The 14,546-nt window shown below is 39.9% G+C and overlaps 1 protein-coding gene across 9 annotated transcripts in view; it reads right to left on the bottom strand.

The window, feature by feature from the left end:
• atp8a2 (ATPase phospholipid transporting 8A2) overlaps window positions 1-14,546 on the bottom strand; it is a 47,542-nt gene that overhangs the window by 8,553 nt on the left and 24,443 nt on the right. For all 9 annotated transcript variants that reach the window (XR_002872355.1, XM_020712405.2, XM_023950229.1 and 6 more), the window contains 7 exons: window positions 8,860-9,032; window positions 4,742-4,925; window positions 3,039-3,149; window positions 1,351-1,425; window positions 879-1,001; window positions 421-499; window positions 288-349 (listed from right to left, as the gene is read on the bottom strand). Coding sequence is in view for 8 of the 9 variants with exons in the window: in XM_020712405.2 (XP_020568064.1) it covers window positions 288-349; window positions 421-499; window positions 879-1,001; window positions 1,351-1,425; window positions 3,039-3,149; window positions 4,742-4,925; window positions 8,860-9,032 (807 nt within the window). In the remaining variant the exon portion in view is untranslated. The remainder of the gene's footprint in view (window positions 1-287; window positions 350-420; window positions 500-878; window positions 1,002-1,350; window positions 1,426-3,038; window positions 3,150-4,741; window positions 4,926-8,859; window positions 9,033-14,546) is intronic.

Here is a 14,546-nt window from a genome sequence, read left to right as displayed (position 1 = left end):
AAGAAAAAAAAAAAAGAAACCAGATTAGCTCACTGGGAAAAGTGGTGATAATAAACATTAATGTTACACAGTAAACTCTGTTAATCTAGCCGGGGCCCCCACAGACTCTGCAGTCACACACAAACACCACAGGCATCCTTGTGAGACAGGAGGGAGTAAATTGATAGCAAGACTATGAGACAGAGGAGTGAACAGAGAGACGGATGAGTGTGGAAAGGAGACAAAGTGGCTAGAATGTTTCGGGAAAAGCACAAATGCACAGAGGTCATAAAAAGCGAGAAGCTTACTGTGTAGACCATGTTCCCAGCAAACAGGTAGTCATTTCCCTGACCGCTACTGAAGGGCGAGTCTGTGGAAAACACACACAGCCTTAGCTAAAGTTGGTGGAGTGAAAGTGACGGGCTTGCTAATGTTACTCACCATGCTCCAGCATTTTCAGAGGAAACCAAAAAAGGATAATGGAATGAATCAGTGCATTAATACAGTGTCCCCAGAACACCTGAAAGATGGAGAGAGGGGAAAATATCGGAAATCAAGTCGGTTCCAGCCAATGCCAAAGCACACAGACACACGAAAGCATACAAAAACAGCAATTCCTCACAGCAACACAACTTCCTCTGTGCTGATGCCATCAAACGCGGCCTCCTGTGCAGCACACACACATATTAACGCACACATGCAGTCATCCCAAATGAAAGCCTTCATTATTCTGCAGCTATGAATCTCATCACGAGTTGTCATGGAAACGACTCTGTTTACATGAACCCTGGTTTAAGTCCAAAAACAAGCCACCAGCATCACTCATCAAATCTCAAACAGCTACAGGGTGAACACAGAAGAGGAAGATGACAGTTTGAGGCAGTGCGCATGTGTTGTACCTTGGTGTTAAATCCCTCTGCATTCTGGGTAATTCTGTAGAGCTGTGGGAAACGGAGCATGTTCTGTTGGCTGCACGGCCTGTCAAAAATTCCCAGAGTGAAGGGAGGCAGCGCGGTAAAAATCTGCAGCGCACAAAAACACACGCAACCATTAGAACCATCACAACAAAAGCACGTCTACTCCAAACAGCTCTACAGTCAACGCTCTTATCAGATTGTCTGCAACAGAAGGAATTCCAAAATGGGTAAATACAGTGAGCCTGAAGGCATCCGCAGTCAGACGTAAAGTATATATAGCAGTCGCAAGAGCTCAGAAAAATAGCTTCTCTGACAAAGATAAATGCAGACGTCTCAGGCATCCAGGAAAAAAAAAGCAGCAACGAGAAGACCAAGAGAGATTTATCAAAAGATAGGTAGAAACTGCAATTATGTCAGTTAAGTGACATTAGGAGAGGAGTGGCTGCATACTCACCACGTTGTAGAGGCCTATACACCAGCGCTCGAAAAGGATCTGACCGGAGAACCCGTTCACGAAGGCAAACCAAAGCTGAGGCACAAACAGACACGAGTTAGAATGTGGAAACAAAGTAAGGGCCTGCTTTTTAGCAGAAAAACCTTTTCACAAAAGCCCTAAATTGGAACCAATGGAAAACTTCCTGTTCCTTTACAAACTGTAGACCATAAAGACTAAAATACCCACTTCGGTCATCTTTTGAGGTGTTTTAAAAGTGTTCCCTGTGGTCTTTTAATTATAATTAGGCTGTTTTTAGGCAAAATCTAAAACTTTTACATAGTTTTTGCAACGTGGTAATAGTTCATTAGAAATTTGCGTCTGTGTTGTGGGCAGGACGGGTGGTGTGGAGCAACCTTGCCACCTTTCCCCTTTCCCTTCCTCTTTTTCAAATGCCTTTTTTTTTCATCTGCTCCTGATTCACAGCGATTTGAATAAAGAAATACTCAGAAATGCAATTTAGAGCTTAATTTTCTCCATATATGTCCCCCATCATCTGAAAAATGCCACAAGAACACGTTAATGTTCTGTTTCACTTGTTCGGAATGAGCAAGCTCATGGTGCTGAAACAGTATTTGACTTTGGCTCATGGTACAGCCTCATTAATGCTTTTAGTGCCCGCACACACCCAGACAGACACACTGAGGAGACACAAGCTGATCTCACAGCAGATAGAGTGAATGCTTGCTGCCGCTGGTGAGACTTGTGGCGTTCCTAGAACATCCAGCGGAGCATACAGCCTTAAGGTGAGGTCAGACACACTCGCTGTCTCTTTCATACACATCCTTCACCCCCTTTTTCTGTTTTGCAAAGCAGACAGGGACCGTGTCTGACCTTAAGTCTGCTGTAATCTGCTGGGAGCTAATTATGCGGATAATCAAGGAAGCACTCAAATGCATTTGTGCGTATGGAGAGGTGGCGTGAGAGGGACGGTTCCCACGAGGACCTGCACCTGCTGCTATCTTAAATGTCCGACAGCAGAGGGGAAACAGTGGGAGTGAACCCAACTGATGAAATTCCCTCATAACATGCAAGCCAGAGCTGCAGCAACCCCCCCCCCCCCCGAAATACACACACACACACACACGTATTTATATATATATATAATTTACCAAACCGTACCAGTTTTCCAGGAAGTTTTCCCCTCCGACAAAAAAGATGAGGTTATGGGACACATTGCAATGCAGCTTAAGCACATTCATGCCCAACAGCTGACTTCAGAGGTGGGATTTCATCACTGCTGATGCTGAAACACTTTTGTGTGCGTGTGTGTGTGTGTGGGTGTGTGTGTGCGTGTGTGAGGAAGGGAGACAGAAAGCAGACACCACAAGGGCACCTCGTCCATCACCGTCAGCCGTGTCGACAAGCAGCTGCAAAATGTCTCTGTTAATGTAAGTGTGTGTTTTTGTTAGCTTGTTTAGACCTTCTCCGTTATGATCGGAAACACTTCAGGGTTTGGTGGTTGGTATGGCGGCTAAGAGCAGGTCCTAAAGAAGAAGAACTTAATTTCTCATGCCCTGATTCGTTTAATGGTTGGGATGTAAAGCCATCTTACTTTAAGCCTTTAAGTTATGATTCAGATTGTAAAATAATGAGTGGAAGTCAGTGCTGTGTCCTAAAGAGAAGCTGCTCAGATGTTGCGTTCTTACCTCTATTATGTAGAGGACCACATTTTTGTAAAAACAGTATAGGATGCACTTTGTTACTCGGTTGTAGCTCCACGCTCCATGAACCAGCAGAAGCTTCTCCAAGTAAGAGAACTATCAAACCAAAGAAAGGAGAAAAACAAACTTAGAAATGTCTGTTCCTGGAAGTCCTAGAGGAGGAAAATGAAAAGCAGATGAGATGAAGACTGTATGGAGAAAGTAACTGAAAAGAAAGCTGATGGAAGGAAAAAGTTTCTTAATAAAGATAAGCTAAGAAAGATGGAGAGGAGCAACCAGATAAGACAAGCAGAGTAAGTGACAGAGCAAATCATGTGACAAAGACATAAAAAAAAGACAAGGATTTAGAAGAAAATAGAAACTAAGCAGTTTTTGGAGTCCAAGTGGAAAGATTTATAACTGTGTTTTTAGACATTCAAGATATTTTATCAGGGTTCAAGTTGTTTCAACTTTTCTTTGCTCTACACTTTTTCAAGCTTTTCTCAAAATCAGCACAGTCGAGAAACCAGCTCCATTGTTTTAAAGTTCAATAAAGTTAGATTATTTTAGAAACAAAAAGTAGACTTATGCTCCATGAAAAAGTGCTAATTTTAGATTTTATAATCATTTATTACGGGTCAACTTATACTGAGATAGTTTTCTCATTTCGTTCATATTTCCTTCTAAAATCAGATATTTCTACCTATTAATCAAAATAAACAACAATTGGACACATAAAACTCAAAAAATACAAACCATTTGCATGGAACAAGCCAAAAATACTTAATATTGGGCTGTATAACTTTCAATTTGAAGTAATTCTATCCAACAGTTAACTTTTTTAGCTTATCTTTCCCTTTTTAAATTTTTGTGTGGACCTTCTTGTTTATAGATTTTGCTATATTATAAGACTTCTTGTTAGGTGCAAATGACTTGCTGCATGGACAGATAATTTTGGTAGTGATTTTCTTCTTAAGATTATTTTCCCCCCCCTATTCTTTAGACTACCTCTTTTTGCAGTTTACCAGCAAAAGTAATCTGTAGCCAAAAGAAAAACTTGTGCTTGAAGAAGAGGCAGTCTTAAAATTCCAATAAAAATACCCTTTTTGGCATCTTTTGTGCAGAACTAAATTCCTCTTTATTTGTATGTAGATTTTTGGGGATTTGTGTAGCTGTATTTTCCAACAAGTTTTGTTTTTATGTTCTGCTCAAAGATCGATTTGAAGATTATCATTTTTTACACATTCTATTAATGTTCAGCAACTTTTAACACTGAGGTGATGAAATTCACGCAGGGAAACTCAAATTCCTAATAAAGTTTTTGGAAAATCCCTCATAACCTTTTTTATTTTTTGCTCAGTGAAATTGTACAATCATTGTAGCTTTATTCAAGCTTGGTTACAATACACTGTTGGAAAATTTTAACAGCCAAGAAAAAAGAAGCAGATTGCGAGAGAAAATGAATTCTTAAAATGCTGAAGTAGTTTTTTCTCTGACGGCAGCCCTCCTAGGCATTGATAATATGATCCTTCAGTGAACCCTTTCAGTTAATTTTCCTTTCATTTACTCCCCCGAGGAAAGGTTAAAGACCAGGATCAAGTGAATGTGAGGCAGACAGGACTTAGTGCCTAAAGACAACTAGATGGCGGAGAAACAAACCTGCTGTTCTGAATTCACGTTATAAGACCTATAAATTAACCTGCTCCCACCTGTGCAATGGAGTAATCAGAGGAGTTGGTGGCCTGCATGCCCTCGTTGCCGCTGATTCCCACTCCGACATGAGCGGTTTGAATCATCCCCACATCATTCGCCCCGTCACCTATCGCTAGCGTGATGGCTTTCACGTGTTTCTTCACCATGTCCACAATCTCAGACTTCTGCAGCGGGGAAACTCTGCGGAGAACAGATGGAAATACTTGGATGTTAAATGTAGGCAGCTGCCTGTACCTGAAGGAAATTAGAGGCAGGGAGAAGACGGGAGGATTAAAGAAGCTCCTAAGGAAACAGGAAAGACGTAAATATATTTGCTAATAAGACGACATCTGAGGGAGAGAATCAGCTGAAAGGGAAAAACGGTTGTTGAGAAGCTGCTTACTGGTTTCCAGTGGGTATTAGAGAACAATGACTTACTGTTCTGCCCAAATAAAATTTGGTAAAGCTCACTTAGAATGTTTATTTTGCACACTGTATGAGTGTCTGCATGAACTTTTCTAAAGGAGCTTCAGAAAGCAGTGCCTGTGTTCAGGGAGCTTCCAGAGGTACTCCACCCTCTTGACCCGTGTTACTGATCCTCCGTCTATAACTGGTTCTGTCTCTTTTGACAATGGAGGACCAGGCAGGCTCAATTACAGCAGCCTCCCTTTTGGCTGTTGAGAGGACAGTAAAGTGCCTTTTCTAAGGAAACCAGTAACTTTTTTTTCTTTTCTTTTTGCTTCCTTTATTGTGACATGCGCTGTATTCATTGATAAATGATGACACTCCAACACCTTCAGTCCTTGTCTCATAAATATGCTGAACTTCCAGTTGGGTGCTGTTGACAAAGAAACAAAAAAAAGCCCATTTATTTTACCCTTGTTTTATGCAACAACAAAAAAAGAAGCTATGTTTGCACTGTGGTCAAAAGCAAATAAAAAAGAAAATCCACTTTAAAACTGGTTAAAACTGTCTAGAAGCTTAAAAAAAAAACTGTTACCATTACCCGGTTAATGGATTGTTTTCTGCCTTTTCAAACTTTTTTACACATTTTTTTCCTTCATGTCTCCTATATCTGGACTTGTCCACCGTCACTGGTTCATTTGCTTAATCATTTGTAATAGTTTGATCAGCCATGAAATACAAGATGTTCTTTTATTAAAGGTCCAAGGAAAATGTGCAAAAGATAGAGGAAAACAACACTTGAACAATATTTTTTTTTTGGTAGAAAAATGCTTTAAGAGTGTTTTTTCTGCAGAGTTTTATCCACATTTGCATGCACACAGTTTCAAATTAAAAATGTCAGATTTACAAGCTGGAAACTACAGGGAAAACAAGTCCTGAAGATGGACACATGGGAGGAAAGTGGTGTGATGGAAATAAATGCTGAATAAAAAACTACAGAGGGTTTGATGAATAGTTTAACACTTTACTGCAATTTAATCTTATTTTAATAATATCAGAAAAGTACTGTCATTATCAATATTTAGAACTTTAAAAGCCCCCATTGGTTTCATTGATGTCAACTATTCAATTGCTAACATTGCTACTTAAATGGCTATTAATTCATAGAGGTTTTAATGCAGTCTTTTTTTTATTTTTGTAATTATTTTGGCACGTGTAGTCTTTATCGGGCAAAGTATCAACAGAGGGTTTAAAGTAACGTCAACGCTGAAGATTTTGTAGGAAAATGGGAGTAGTCATACTGAGAATGACTGTTTTTCGCTCAGGTCCAAGTCCTGGAGCGCCGCAGAAGCCGTGACCTCTTTCTGTCCATCAGCGATAACAATGTTACAAAATGTAATCATAAGCAGCTGATTTGGGCATCACATGAAAATGCAACAAAACACGATAATTTTTATGAAAAAATGAAATTATGAAAGTATGTAGTCCACTCATACTTCTGTGAGAGCTTTGACATCTGCAGAAATTGATGAAGGACGGGATCAGCGCCTGCTTTTGCATTTTTTTTTCCTGTTTCTACATCTGAAGCGAGTTCCTGTCCTTTCGTCTCTTGGCGTTGGACCAAAAATCTCTCTTCATCTCTGCCTCTAGTTTTCCTGCAAACACTGCTAACAGTGTTGGGGATGGTGTAAAGCGGAGCTGGTGAGATGAAAGACTCATAGTGCTCCTCGTGGTGGAAGTGAGCAGAAACTAAGCAGCCTCTAAGTTCTCCTATAAACAAACTCACAGAGAAGTCAGGAACCCATGTGTGCATGTCCACTTGACCCCACAGCCCTAGCCAGAACGCACACAGTAATATGTGTAATATGGGAACATTTTCCTACAAGACATCACATGCAAAGAAAAGGTGGGAAACAATCTAAAGTCGCACGCAGCAAACCTGCTCAATATTGGACTTGTGCAGAACAATGTTTATGACGGGATCCGAGACTTCCCACAGACACTAAATGGTAAAGCTAACCCTCATGACAAGAAACTGGTGAACTGACGTTGATCTTTTTCTTTTACTGATCAGCATTGGTTTAAAAAATTATATCGTTTAGCATTTTATTTCTTACAGATTTGTAAGCTTGTGCCCTACTTGGGGCATCAACATTGACTGAAGGCTGTATGAGAACTGGATGGAGAGACCCCCTTCCCGCTGGCGTTCCAAACAGGAAGTGCCTGCTGGTTGAAAGAAGCCAAATTCCTATTGACTTCTATAGAGAAATAAACAGCTATTACTCAGTCATTCTATTTGTCAGAACAACCATTACCTTAATATGTGTTCCTAGACCGAGTTGGTCAGCTAATTGAAAAATGTTCATTGCAGCAGTTCAATTTCTAACAGTTAGTAATTGTTTTAAATGTTAAAAAAATGGACCTATAAGCTTTAAATTTTTAAGATGTTTTCACAGCTCGGGCCTGAAGCACTAAAGTAAGTCAGTTTTAGTTATTTTCTTTTAAATGACCATTTTTACTCTGCAGACAATACAGTAAATAAATAAGTAAACAAATGAACAAATATAACAACATGATGATGTGTCGAGCACAATCAGGGGAACTCCTTTTAACAGTAACATTGAAATTTAGGTTCTAGATATCTTGAATAAGGCTCTCAAATAGAAAAAAAACAGTGTTTGCATGTATTAAACATGTTAATTATTCCAGTGGAACCAAGTTCACCTTCTGCCAAACAAAAAAAACACAGTCATTTAGTTTATCGTGCACGCAGGCGGTTTATTTCCTCAAAAGTTTCTAATTTTGGTGCCTTTTCTTTTGCAGTTAAAAGAATGTGTAAGAGAGAAAATGCTTTACAAGTGTTTTTAAACAAATTCTTATGATGTTTGGGATAAAATAAAGCTGAAAATGTAGATTTAGGCCAAGTTGGGTAAGCACGGAAAAGCCTGAAGAAAAATCAAAAGGGTAGAAGACACAGGCTGGACTCCCAGCTACACCCAAACATGTGCAAACACGCACAAACCCACAACAAAAGACAAATGGAAACTTCTGTTCATTACAGCTGGTGCTGACTGGACCGTGACCCAAATAAAAGAGAGAATGCGCCAAATGTTTTATGAACATCAGTGTAAAATGTCAGTGACAGTGGGTTTGTTTTTTTCCTTATTCGTGGACACCGGCAGAAGGCCTGAACATGCACATTTCACTGCAGCATGGTGCATTTCATTACTGTTCTCCTGCTGTGTACCAAACCAGACAAACACCATCCTCCTTCCACAGATGACTGCCGGCAACAAACAACCTTTTCAAAGCCGAACAATCTTACACTTTTGTTTAGATTCACACAAACAGGCACCGTCGCAAATTACCAAGAACACGGCCTGAGAATTATCCTGAATGCGCCATGCGGTCGAGCTTAACTATAAATGAGATGGCCTTCATGAAGATTTCAACATAACTTTTTTTTGAAAGATTTATCATGCATGGAAAAGAAATACATTATAATTAGGCTTTACACGCCGTCAGGTCGTATCAAGTGTTTGCTTTTGTTGGATTTTCACCTTCGAAGCTGCTTTGTGGAGATTTAAAAAAAGGCAGACAGCTTTGCTTTTTATTGCGTGTTTCCACTGTAAATCCGGTTTCACTTTTATTCATGTATGGGCTGTGCAAACAAGCCTCAACTGACCCAAAGTTGCCTTAACCGTGAACGTGTTGAAGGACTCTTGCTTACCGGCAGCAGATCACAGCTTTGCAGGACAATGCCAGGTCGAGGAAGGCCTGGCGGAGCTCGAAGGACAGGGCATACTTCAGCGTCTGGCCATCGATAATCAGTGCTAGCTCGTTTTCCTTCCTCAGAGAGTCTCCCAGAGACGAACAGTGAGCTGTAAGGGTGGCACGAGTAGCCTGTAAGAGGAAAGAGGAAAACACACTGTGCTAGTGAGTTTCTTTCAAAAACTAAAAAAAAGAAAAAAAAAGGCAAGTTGGAAGTGAAAACTAAATTCTTACTTTACATCTGACCTCCTAAAAGACGTAATGTTTAAACAAAACTCACAACTGAAACAAACTAATGAAGGGATTCGGTTATGATTCTACAGAATTCCATTAAAGGTTTATCACATTTCAATTCTGAAACAAAAAATATGATAATGAGTTAAAAACCAACATAAAAGCTCTTTTGCCTGACAAATAAAAGTAATTATCGAAAAAAAAGTAACAGATGTATTGAATCTTAACAGCATTTTCCAGTTAGATTAATTATATTTTATTGATATTTTAAACTATAGCCTAAAACTGATGGGGATTTTTAAAAACAGACATAGTCGATGCTTCAAGAGAGTAAACTTTCACGTACATTTTTTATTTTAAGTACAATTATTTTAGGTTTAAATTGTGGTGAAAATGCAAATGGGTAAAAATCAGATGAACAAAAACTAATTTAAATGACAAAACCTTTGTAAGTAAACGGGAGACATGTGTTCATAGTTGCACACTCTGCTTTCATCTTGGGGAAACAATTTGCTTCTGTGTAAACTGAACATTTAAGTACCCCAATATAAAGTTCACAGTTGTTCTAGACATCATCATAACATGTTGATCCTCTGAGGTCTTGCAGGCATGTGAAATCAGCCAATTAAATCCTGGATTTCTCCTTCCTGTAGCTGCTGCTCCCGACAGCGGTGGCGGAAAATCAAGAGCAAAAGACTAGAAAAAGGAAGATGAATGTGCTGAAATATTGTTCTGGATGAGTAAAAATGCCTAATTCTTTTGTAAAGGCAAAGCGTGCGTCTGTGTGTTTGTGTAAATGGCAGTTCGCCTGCAGGGCAGGAGGCAGGGGCTGTTTTGATGGAGCTTTAGATAATAGAGGAACAGGGATTTATAAAGAAAATAATCACCCAACGGAGATGTAATGAAGTCCATGTGGAGAAGTAGGCACGCTACAACTCTCACCGCCATCATACGTCTAAATCCTACATGTCTGATGATGCTTTCAAAATAACTTTCTATGAATCTGTTAGATCTGGTTTTAATCATCAAAATAATTTAAGAAAAAAAAATCAAATAAAGTTCAAAAAAGGAGCTAAATAACTATTTTAGATTTTTTTTTGCTATAAAATTCAGTCTATATTAATCAAGAGTGGCAACCTAAACACCTGACACTTAATCTGCGCACTTAAGTGCAAAAAGTTTTGAAGCCATTAGGGATCCATCAGTCTGTCACAGTGGGTTATTGGCGGCCGTCTGACCCGAAGGAATTCGGTGACCCACAGAGAAGTGACCTTTCTGTCCTCAAACCAGCATGAACAAGACACAACACAGGGAGGAGGCACCGTATGCGACACAGTCACCTGAACTATGTAGCTGCACTTTGTGCCAAAAACCTCTGCACAGATGCAAACGCCTTCATTTTCCCCAAAAAACTCGGCGCTCTTGTTTTCTCAGCCTGGGGCTGTGTTTTTTTTTGTGTGCCGGAATTCCTGTTTGCATTCACCTTTTCCCCAAACAGGGGGAAGGAAAACAAAAACATAATGAAAGGATTAAAAGAAGATGATAGGTTGTCGGTGTTTCTTAAGAGGCTGGGGATGCGTCTCTGTTCTCATGCATGCAGGATGCCTGTGTGTCGTTTAAAGAGGGGGCTAAAAACATGAGAACATCTCAGCCTGTAAACATTTAAAGGGTAATGGGTGCATACATGGGATTTCTGGGCTCATCTTCACATTAGTGAGCAAAAAAAAAAAACAACCGGTTTGTTGTAGAATAAACTTCATTCATGAAAAAAGGTGTCTAAAAAAAGATTTTAGATGTAGAATTTTCTGTAGGGAATCACCAAAATATTTTTGACTCCCTTGTAGTGTATGAGATTGTGTAAATACTCAGCCACAAAAGGTTTCTGGTTCTTGGAACTTGTCGCAGCAGGTTTGGATAAAGCTTGGATACCAGTAGAGACACATTTGGAAAAGCCAGGATAATCCCGCAGAGAGCCATCAGCAATTAAAACAGTAACTCAAGTATGAACACCACTTAGCTGTAGCAGCATTAGTTAGCCTCTTACACCATGGCAAGTCTAGACAAAACTGAATCTTTCTGACAGGAAAATACTGTGTAAACATGGAACAATGGCTAACTATGATCCATTAACACTTTGAAAAAGAGAAAGAATAAAAAAAAAGAAGATCACAAGAAAAGCCAAACTGACATCTTTCTCATGCAAAATTTTGTCCTGTTTAATGACTGAATGGATGAAAATTGAGCTTTTTAGTGTTTTTAACGTGTTCTTGTAACATTTTTCTGATGATGGCGGACATATATTAAGAAAATTTAAAAAATGGTATTTCTGTTCCTGTTTTTGCCGTTTTAAAATGTTATTTTGCCGTTTTTTATTTGGAGTACATATATTTATAAAAGAATTTAAGATTAAAAAAAGCATTTTATGAAAATTTCTTTATTCAAATTGTGATGATCAGGAGCAAATACAAATCTCCTTGCCCTACTCCATTCTTATGCATCCACCTGCAGACAAACTAATAAATTACCGTCATCATTTTCCTCGTCTGAGCTGGCATCTGGCTAAAAACTGTGCGTCTGGATGGCTCCGATATTGCTCTCCGTTTTTGGTTCAACGCTAATGTTAGGTTGGGGTTGTGAGGGGCTGTAAGCTAGGGGGACAGAGTGTTAACAGAGAGCTCTTAGCAGCAGGAATGGGGCCAGGAACTCCTGCCGCTCTGCAGAAACTATGCCCTAGAAATTCACTGGCTTTTAGTTTTTTGCTAAAAGCAGTATAATCACAATTAAAAATATCACTGGGAACTAGGGCTGCATGATATGAGGAAAACTCGCGATATGCGATATTGGTGATTAATATCGCGATAACGATATAATTTGCGGTATATAAACAAATAGCAAAACAACCAAAAACATAATTTCCATTTCAATGCAACACTATAAAAATTATACTCCAAATGACCCTTGTCGACATAGGAGGCAAACATCAAACATAAAAGGGCTAATTTGATTGATCAACAGCGTAAACGGGTCCTTCCGATTGGTTAAATGCATAAAGGGATTTATTTCATTTATTCAATATTTCAAGCTGCCATGAGTTTGTTTTAGCACATTTAACCCTTGTGCTATCTTAGATGACCCCTCCCTTACTTTGACGTGTTCTTCCTACCATGACAAAGGTGGATAAAGGTGGAAAGATTTCATGTAATCCATGGACACCAGTGAAGATCACAAATTATTGAAGAAAAAAGGTTCAGAGCACTGTCTAGTGGGTCTAGATGACCCCACTCCCAATGTTAAAGTGCCTAGGATAGCACAAAGGTCAAGGTAACCATTTATTGCGATTTTCGCCATCTTTTGCAGTATGCATATTGCACAGCTTGATGTCGCGATAACGATAAATTTGCGGTATATTGTGCAGGCCTAGTGGGAACACTTTTAAAAACAGTTCAAAAGATAATCGGAGTGGGACTTTAAGGCAACAGCAGGAAAAGGATCTGTCTGCAGCTCTTGCAATACAACAGATCTCATTAGGAGGAAATTAACTTTCCAAACTAAATGTTGGTTATCCATAAGCATCTGGCCTTGACTTAAAGAGAATGCCACAAATCTGTGCATATTTGAAGGTTCACAAGCCATTCTGTTAGGAATTTTATCTGCCATACATTTGGATGACAAACTATGTGAACCACAGAGCAAGTCTGACATGTCACAGATCATCGTTACGTTTTGAGTAAGATGTCGTATAATCTGAAACAAATACGAACAAACATAAGTCTGGCTCTTTTTTACTTAATCGTATTCATAATTGGATAACGCAAGGATGACAGGGAAAGCCAAATGGTGATTCTTTCCAGGCCACCCACTTCAAAGTGCAAATTTCACTAAAGGAAATACACAAAAACGGATTTAGTAAAAAACAACCAGGAGTAGAGGAAGGGGGACAGAAAGCAGGCATTGTAAGCCAGACAGAGGAAATGACTGCAGAGTAAAAAGGAAACGCAAAAGACCTGCTCATTTTTACAGCACGGATTCTGTCGCAACTAAGATTTAATATCCCGTTTAATTATCAGACAGTACATCTGTGCAAACAGCAACATCTGCTGCTGCCTGAGCCAGAAACGCACAGATAGGCACACCGTGGACCTGAACCGCCAGCTACAAAGACGAGCTGAGGCACTGCAACACGTGTGTTTGTGCGCAAGCATAAAAATGATTAATGGCCAGAAGAAAGACGTTGTTTGTTTAAGGGTTGCTCTGCGGGCAGCATGACGAGGGCCAGTGGATTGTGGGAAAGTTTGACGAAACATATATTCGGAACTATCAAGCTGACCAGGGAAACCATATGCTACTTAATTTGGAGTGAAGGGTGTGTGAAGCTTAGCGTAGAGAAACCAGTTTGTTTACGTGCTCATACATTCTTCTACATCAACCACAACATGAATAGCAGAACAAAGATTTGTGACAGTCTGTGTGTGGCAAGTGATCCGGAGGTGACAGATGGCGCTCGTCACAGCTTCAGTGGTCACAAACAGTTTACCCAGAAGGAATTGCTCCCGGGGCTTGTTTTGATGAAGAGGAGCACCAAAAGGAGATCGCGTTACCGCTCATTCATCGGCCTCATACAGATGCGCCAGACGTCCCCCCCTCCCCTCAGTCTCTCCTCCTCTCCAGATTATTCATCTCACACATGAAGTACAATAAACACTTCCCCTGCTTTATTCACAAACACATTCTTGTGTTTCCAAATACATAAACACACATGTTTAGTTCCTTGTTTTTGTCGTTTCTAACGCTCCATTTATTGTGCATTTTTCCTGTCTCTAAGGGGGGTGGGTTTGAAGAGGTAATGGTGTGAAGATGCCACGGAAGAGAGGATGGCTTGGTCCAGAAGGAGCAGCTGCATCTGCTGCATGCATTCTGAATGCACTACAAAAAAGCTCTGATGGAGGCAAAAAGAGGAATTGTGGAATTGAATGCAAACGTTTCTGGCAAAATTTGACTAAATCTGTCCAGAAGGAATTATAAAAGCAGACGTAACGGTAGGAGCTTTCATCTTCTGACACATACTCAGTCTCGCAAACTGAAAACAAGGAAGGCCAGCGCTGAGGTTTTGATAAGCAGCTTCTGTTTCCACTCATGCGCAGGTTGGACTTACAGACTGGCACACACACGCGTGGAGAGGCAGAGTTATTTTAAGTGCATGATAGATAGGCGTTGAGCTATGTACGAGTGGCTTTCATCTACATCTGACCCGACCATAGCTGCACAGACAGAACGCCACACCTCCAAATTTAAACTCTGGATTACATATAGTTATCTATAGGAGACACCTTGGAGCCATTTACAGTAATGACAAAGACCCCGTTTAGAGTGAGATAAGTGGGAGTCACTTTTCGTCTTCCACCTTTACCTGGA

The sequence above is a fragment of the Oryzias latipes genome, chromosome 20, assembly GCF_002234675.1.
Source record: "Oryzias latipes chromosome 20, ASM223467v1".
NCBI lineage: Eukaryota > Metazoa > Chordata > Actinopteri > Beloniformes > Adrianichthyidae > Oryzias > Oryzias latipes.
The sequence above is the reverse complement of the archived record's forward strand: the minus strand, read 5'-3'. Positions and strand labels throughout refer to the sequence as shown.